Source organism: Colobus angolensis, unplaced genomic scaffold (genome assembly GCF_000951035.1).
Source record: "Colobus angolensis palliatus isolate OR3802 unplaced genomic scaffold, Cang.pa_1.0 Scaffold27, whole genome shotgun sequence".
NCBI lineage: Eukaryota > Metazoa > Chordata > Mammalia > Primates > Cercopithecidae > Colobus > Colobus angolensis.
In genome coordinates, this window is record NW_012115932.1 from 16712213 (window position 1) to 16719728 (window position 7516).

Genomic DNA, 7516 nt, shown 5'->3' on the forward strand with positions numbered 1-7516 from the left:
GCTCCTGCCCGGCCCCGCCCTGCTCGCTAGGCGCTGCACCGAGTCCAGCCCGCGCTTCCCAACTGAGCGCCCAGCACGATCCACCCCGTCCAAAATTGCCGGGCTCCACCCCGGAGTTCCCGATTCAGTGGGTCCACGGTGCGCCCCGAGAACGTGCATTTCCGGCAAGTGCCCGGGGATGCTGACGTTGCGGCTCTCTGGACCACATTTTATAAACCACCGACCTGGATAGGTAACTGGCTGGTCTCCAGGTTTGGCGGGCTGTATCCCCTAGTAAATGGTCAGTGCGATTTTTAGTTCCGTTGTTATGATTTGCTATATTAGGGTGTTTTTAACATGTAATGCACAGTAAGTGTAGGGAAAAAATAAATTCGACTGCACATGAAAGAGGAAATAAGAATAGTATCGTCCACAGAAAGTGGAATGGAGGCTTGAACCATCCTATTTTGAGATATTTTTTGCCTTTATTCATGCCACAAATAGGCAGAGAGCAGCCACCAGCTATGGGCCCGGCCCTGGGAACCAGGATAGGGCCAGCAGAGAACAAGACACACTCCATGGCGGTTAGGAACTCACAGACACCCTAATGGAGAGCTGCACGGTGTGACATTTGCTACAGCCAGGGGCTCCTCTCCCAGCTTGGTGGAGTGAAGATGTTCAGAGAAGGCTTCCCGGAGAGCCTGGCTCCAAGTTCATGGCTCAAAAAGTAGAGTCCAAGCAATAAGAACCAGACAACAGCTCATATGTTCCCTCATTAAATTTTATCCTCCCTTTGACCCTATGAAATCAGTATCATTATCCCCACCTACAGATAAGACAGTGAAGCACAGAGAGATTAAATGACTGTCCCAGGGTCACATCGCTGGTCAGCTTTGAAGATGCTGGACAAATCACGGTCTCCTGAGCCTGTTTCCTTTGTGTAGAAAGAGGGATACCTGCTTCATGATGTTGTCATTAGGGTGAAATCAGGTGCATATAATGCCTTGAGTGGGGCCTGACACGGCCCTGGGTTTAATCAGTGGTAACAGTAACAACAGCAGCTGTTGCTGTCTTCATGAGGGCAGAGGAGGAGCCGGGTGGCAGTGGTGGTTATTTGTTCAGGGTGTTTTTTGGGGAGGGAGAAGATTTGTTTTGTTTTGTGTTTTTGAGGAACCATCAGACATAGTCATCATTTCAGCCCAAGATGAAGTGCCCATTATCTGTCCATTCGTTCTCAGGTAGGGCAAGGGAAGGGGCATCTCTTCATCCTAAGAAATAACCTGTTATTGTCTGAACCAACAGCAGGCTTGGGGAAGAAAACTCATCCATGTTGAGCACTAGTAGTCAGGGATCTTCTTGCAAGGGGCAAAACCCCACTCACAGTGCCCTAAGCAAAAAGGAAATGTCTGGGAGTATATTGGGTGAGTTCAGGAACAGCTGGATCTAGATACTGGAAGGATGTCAGCAGGATCCCACCTCTCTTTCCAACTCAAAGCTCTGCTTGCCTCTGTGTTGGCATCACTCTCAGGCAGGCCTTTGCCACAGGTTGGCTCTTCCAGCTCCAGGCTTCCCTCCTAATGAATGGAACGAGTTTCTTCTTTCCTAGTAGCTCCAGTAAAAGTTGCAGACTTGGGTCTCAGGGGCCTTATGTGGGTTATGTGCCCTTTCCTGAACCACTACTACTGAGGCCAGGGAGTGGAAGTTCCTATAAGTTCCTGGCCCTTAGCCTATGAGGGAGGGCACATTAGTATCCCAAAAGGACATCCCAGGGCTGTTTCTGAAAGAAATGAGAATGGAGGCTGGGTAGACAAAGAACAGAGGCGCCACACTTGGACGTGCTCTTCAGTCCTCAGCAGAGCCCTGGGAGATAGCTCTGGTCCTCTCGTTAGACAGACGCGAAAGCTAAGGTGCAAAGCAGTGAAGAACTGCGGACTAGCAGGGCAGGTCCAACCTCCCACTGCCTCTGACGGAATCTCTTTGGGCCTCAGGTACCCTGCAGTCCAGCCCTGCGACCACGACTCCATCAGGGTCCCTCAGCGGCTCCCAGGACGATAGTGATTCAGATATGACCTTCAGTGTCAACCAGTCCTCCTCAGCATCTGAGTCATCCCTGGGTAAGGAAATGCAAACCCTGGCATGGGCAGGGGCTGGCGGCTGGCCTGGCTCTTTTGGCTGTGCCAACAGCCTTCCAGGGGCTGAGCAGGGTGGCCGCCTTTCCCCCGCATCCTCTCCTTCCCTCAGCTGTATGCTCAGCGGAGGGAGAAGTAGTGTCTAAATAGGACATTCCAAAGGGTGACAGTGGTGGCATTTTATCTTGGTGTTTGGGAGTAGAAGAGTAGGGAAAGGTGCAAAACCCAGAAGGTAAACTAAAATTAGTATCTCCCAAAAGTGTCCTCCCACTGGCCCCACCGAGATGCACTGCATTCTTGGGGTTGCCCCAACAGAGCCCACCTGAGAGAGACATTATTAACGTATGTCCTCTTCTCCCTTTCGGCAGTGACGGCCCCCAGCTCCCCGCTGAGCCCCCCGGTGTCTCCCGTGTTCTCCCCACCGGAGCCGGCAGGCATCAAGAATGGCGAGTGCACGGTGTGCTTCGATGGCGAGGTGGACACGGTCATCTACACGTGTGGACACATGTGCCTGTGCCACAGCTGCGGCCTGCGGCTCAAGCGGCAGGCCCGGGCCTGCTGCCCCATCTGCCGGCGGCCCATCAAGGACGTCATTAAGATCTACAGGCCATAGCCTAACCTGCCCACGGGCCTTGGCCAGAGCAAGGTCACCTTTCTGAAGCCCCCCTGGGCTGGGCAACCACGAGGCTGCCAGGGAGTCCAAGGGCAGCGGCCGTCTCTCCAGTGGTGGGCAAGGCGTGACAGTCGTGTCGCGAGGCCCCCGGGGCCTCAGCCCAGGCAGGGGTTGCTTCCTGCTCCAAAGTGCTTTGCCCCCAAAAGGCCGTCCGAGAGCAAGCTCAGGAACTGCCTGGCAGATCACCCTGTCCCTTGGTGACCTTTCAACTGGGAAACAGCGTCCTCTGTCTGTGCAATGCTTCTTGCTGGGGTTGGGTTGAGTGTGAGAGAGGGGGAGGGGTGGGAGGGAGAACAGAGAGAGTGTGTGTGTGACAGAGAGAATGAACGTGTAGCGATTTTACCAGGGGTCCCGGCTCCGAGAGGGAACGTGCAATCCGGAGCCCCGACGTTGGCATGACGAGAAGTTGTTTGCTTTCTGGGGATGGGACATAGCTGGTTTTGAATGTATGAAGCCTGACCCTAACAGAACTCCCTGGGGTGGTGTAGAAAAGAGACGCTCAGATTCTCTAAGGGGAGGCAAAAATAACTCATTGTTTACAGCTCCAAAGCATCAACTCCTTGAGGGGAAGGTGGGCAGAGAGCAGAACAATTCACTTCTTCATTTCTTAATGGGTCTTAGAGCTGGGTGTGATGGGCACCGAGGCCAAGCCCTCTGGGTTGTGTCATCTTTTCACCCCTTCACCCCCACACCGTCTAATAATATACACATCATACCTTGTCTCTGTCTCTAGAGGCAAGTCTCTGTAATGCCCCTCCCGATCTCCAAGGAGAAGACCAGCAGTAGGTTCTGTTTTTCTGTGGGAGAGAGAGAATCCTAGAGGCAGGTGACACAGCTAGAGCTGGAAAGCCCACTCCACGACGCAGACAGCTCTCTACCTTCCTGCAGTGGCCCCTGGGCTTGGCGTTCCCAGGGGACCTGCTGGCAGGAGGAGGAACGAGGGCTTTATAACTTTGGTTAGAACTTTTGGTCTTTGTTCTGATTCTCAGTGTATCTTCCTCCACTGGTTACTAAAGTGTTCACTGACAAGTATGTTACCTAATGATCGAGACAGTAACTACAAATGCTGGCATTGGGATTCTCTCCCTTCCCAGACCTACCTGCTGGTATTTCCTGGGACCCTGGCCCTGACCCACCTCCTCACCCCTGCCCATCTCTGCAGACTCCCAGAACATACCTGGGCTGAGGGGGCTGGCCCAGGCCTGTCCCTCCCTTCTTGCCCCCAGTTCTGGGCTCCACCTCTGCCCTCTTCTGTGCTGTCCCATTAGGGAAGTCCCTTGGCCTGTCTATTCAGTTCCCAATTAGAAGTCTAGAACCTGACAACTCCAAGAGTTCTTGGGAGGACCAGCACAATATTCTAAAAAACCTGAGACGGCTTGCAGAAAGCAAGTATCATTTGTATTACAATTCCTAATCTGTTCATATCCTGCTGAAGGAGGGAGAGGAAGGCAGGGGAGTTGGTGCATTCATATAATAAACACTTGCTGGATGTCTGGGTGCCCAGAGCGAAGCTGGGCCAGGCCCTCACCAGATCCAGCCCCATAGACCAGCTGGTGCCCATGCGATGCTGGCGGGTTCAGGGCCTCCTGTTCTCCTCTAGCTGGGAGTAGTCACAGTTGTCTGACCTGATTCTAACTTAAGGCCCCCACTCTCTTGCCCCCTCAAGAATCCCTGATTATTTACTTTTCCCTAGAAAATCTGGGGAAATTCCCACATTTTAATTTGGCAGCAGAATCTTTTGAGCAGCTTTTGGAACCGCAGTGTTTGCCAAAATAAGAGTTTGAGAATCCAGGCAGCCCTGGGTGCCTGGCTGAATTCGGTTTCCCACGTGCTGGGTGTGGGCGGGGCCACACACAGGCCCTGCATGGGAGGAGGACTCACCCCGGGCCTGTGGTGCTCCAGGCAACCGTCTCCTGACTACTCTGAGGCCCAGCCACAAGCTGTAGGGTCTCAGTGGCCTGGGGGAAAGCAGCTCCACTCTCCTGCCCTTCCTGGCTGCCCCTTTGGGTTCCAGCCGGGGTCACGTCCAGCCTCCACTGGGAAACCAGTGACTGAGGCCTGGACCTAGGGATGGACCAGGCATCTCCTGGCGACCTGTGACCTTGGGAAGAAGGGAGTCAGTGGCCCATTCAACCTGCTCTGCAGCTGCTATAAATAGCCTCCCTGTTTCCAAGAGGAGGTAAGGGGGTGTTTATCTTCTAAAAACCAGACGTTTCCTGATGCTCTGAGCGTTAGTGCTACAGAGGAGACGCACACATCCCCACTATGTTCTGTCTTGAGAAGGAGACAAGAGAAAGAGGAAAAGGAGCCACTATATTTTATTTTGCACCTACAGTGTGCCTTGGCACTGGGCTAGAGAGGCGCCTTCCTGCGTGAATCCTGTGAGGCAGGTCTTATTGCCATAATAAGTCACATCTAAGACACTGCCGGTCATAAAATACACAGTTTTACATACCAAAAGGAAAAAACGCCGCCAATCTTAACTAAGATGCTAAAACTGTACAGCTCCTTCCAATCAGAGATGTTCATGTGTGAAAAAGAAAAAATTGTGCTACTTACAATCTATGAAAGCTGGTATCCCACGTGGCAGGTAAGGAAACTGAGGTCCTGTGAGTGAAGTGACCTCATGATCACACAACAGGAGGTGGCAGGGCTGGGATTCAAACCTGGGAGTGTCTGGCGCCACATCCCACACTCCCACTGCCTGGCTCCAAGTCACAGGAAACTCAAGACTGAGTTTTCTCCCTTGAAACTCACCTGGAGAGAGTCCAGGCACCTGTGCCTATGTGGAGGTCCCAGCCCCAGCCAGGGCCCCTCTGCTGCCCACACCCTGGGAGGGGAAGCGGCCTCCGTTCCAGGCTCGTCTGCTCACTGCCCACCTTCTGGCAGAGCCGAGCTCTGTGAGATCTGGACTCCACCCCAAGGGCCCTCTCGTTATGCAGGGGTGTCCACCGTTGGGGAGGGACCTGGGGCCCTGTCCCACCACTTTCCTAGGCCCTGTGATCACCACGCCCTCAAGCGGGGCCCCAGCCGCTTGAGCACCCCCTCACGTGACCCAGCCCTCGGCTGTTCCAGGCTCACCGTCCATCGTGTGCTCTTCGGGGCCACAGCAGCCAGGGCTCCAGGGCTAGGACGGGGAGACCTGAAAACACCCCGTTGTCAATGGTCTTGTGCCCGTTCATTCGGAGCCTCCTGAAAAACAGCTGTTTCCAAGGCAAATCTGGCTCCTTGTCCTAGCAAGTTCTCAGAACCGGGAGTCCCCTGGGATGGAGCTGGTCCCCTCACCGCAGCACCACGTTCCCTTGATGCCCACTAATCAGCATGGCCTGTATTCAGGACACAGGGTGAACTTTTCTCTGACCCCCTGGTGCTGGTCCTGTCCTAACACATAGTAGGTACTCAGTAAAGGTTTGCTGAGTCAACCAGAAATCAGATTATGAGTGCTCAGGGGTTTGGTAAAACAGCACCACATACACACGCAGATACTCCGCAAACATTTGCTGAGCACCTAATATGTGCGAGGTGCTGTGAGGATAGAGCAGAGAGGACTGTGCCCCAGCTCTGATGCCAGCAGGGGTGACACTAAGGGGGGAATGGGGTATTTGGGGCAGAATCCACTGGGCTCTCTTGGCCATCTGCTGCTGCCTTGGGTCCGTGGAGGTGGGTGTCTAAAGGCTGCCTTCTTGATCAGAACCTGCTGCGGGCTTCACAGAACCTTCTCGGCATTGGAAATGCTGGGCACGTTGCAGGCAGTGAGCTGCTGCCCAAACGGCGTTAAGCAGAACCCCCGGAGGCCCTGCAGGTTGGTGATCACCCTCAGGTCCTGCCAGGGAGACGCAGTGGGGAAGTTGGCTAATTGCTGCTTTCAGGCCCTGGAAATCAGTCGCCAAGGCCCCGGAGAACCCCAGTGAGTCCGTCCAGTTGAGGCAGAGAGGCAATAACCTCCCACTGCTCGGCCCTGCCCCTGCCCCAGTCCTGGCACAGGGCACCGGCTCAGGAACACGCGGCCTCCTGGCATTTCTTGGTATTTAACTGTCTCGCTGTCTTATCCGAGTCCCTAATGAAACAACTTGTGCGACAATCTGTCTGTGCCTTACGGAAGTGTCTGTGCACTTTTTATCCTTTTTAAAAGCAACTTTTAAAAGTGGATGGGGATGGGGGGGCTAGCATACGTGGTAGGGTTCTAGAAATCTGTGATCATCGCTGAAATTCTTTTTGCATCCTGTTTTTGATGTTGGAGTGATGAAGTGTACATCCCCCACCCCACACACCACTACCTGTGTACAGACCTTTTAAAACATGTCTTCTTTTCTGATTCAATACTGTGAGCTCTCCCATACAGTCTAATCCTTGGGGATCTGTAATCAAAGTTTCAAAACCTGGGAAGTGGGTTGGGAAGGGTTTGCACTGGTCTTGTGTGTTGTGCTTTTCTGTGTTGTGTGTTTTGATTTTTGTCTGTTTTTATCTGTTTTATATTGACATAATTTTCCTGTTTAAAAAAAATACAACTTTGGCTTGTTAAAAAAAAACTCTTCAGAACTCAATTTTTAAAATCCCACTTACATACACTGATGGGGAGTGAAGGTGAGGATCCAAATCATTGCCAGCCTTGGGGAAATAAATTGCAAAATGTCTATAGAACCCCGACAATGTTTGATGCCTTTGCCAAATAACACACTTCTGTGAAAATCACAAGGAAATGATTCTAATCAAGGATGTAATCTACATGTAAAGA

General features: G+C 52.8%; 1 protein-coding gene across 1 annotated transcript in view; it reads left to right on the forward strand.

Annotated features, from left to right (window-relative positions):
* The window catches only part of NEURL1B (neuralized E3 ubiquitin protein ligase 1B), a 49634-nt gene extending 42324 nt beyond the window's left edge, over nucleotides 1-7310 (forward strand). Inside the window, exons 4-5 of the mRNA XM_011947831.1 lie at nucleotides 1968-2093; nucleotides 2477-7310. Of these exons, the coding sequence (XP_011803221.1) occupies nucleotides 1968-2093; nucleotides 2477-2721 (371 nt within the window). The 3' untranslated portion in view covers nucleotides 2722-7310. The remainder of the gene's footprint in view (nucleotides 1-1967; nucleotides 2094-2476) is intronic.
* Nucleotides 7311-7516: the final 206 nt, after the last annotated feature.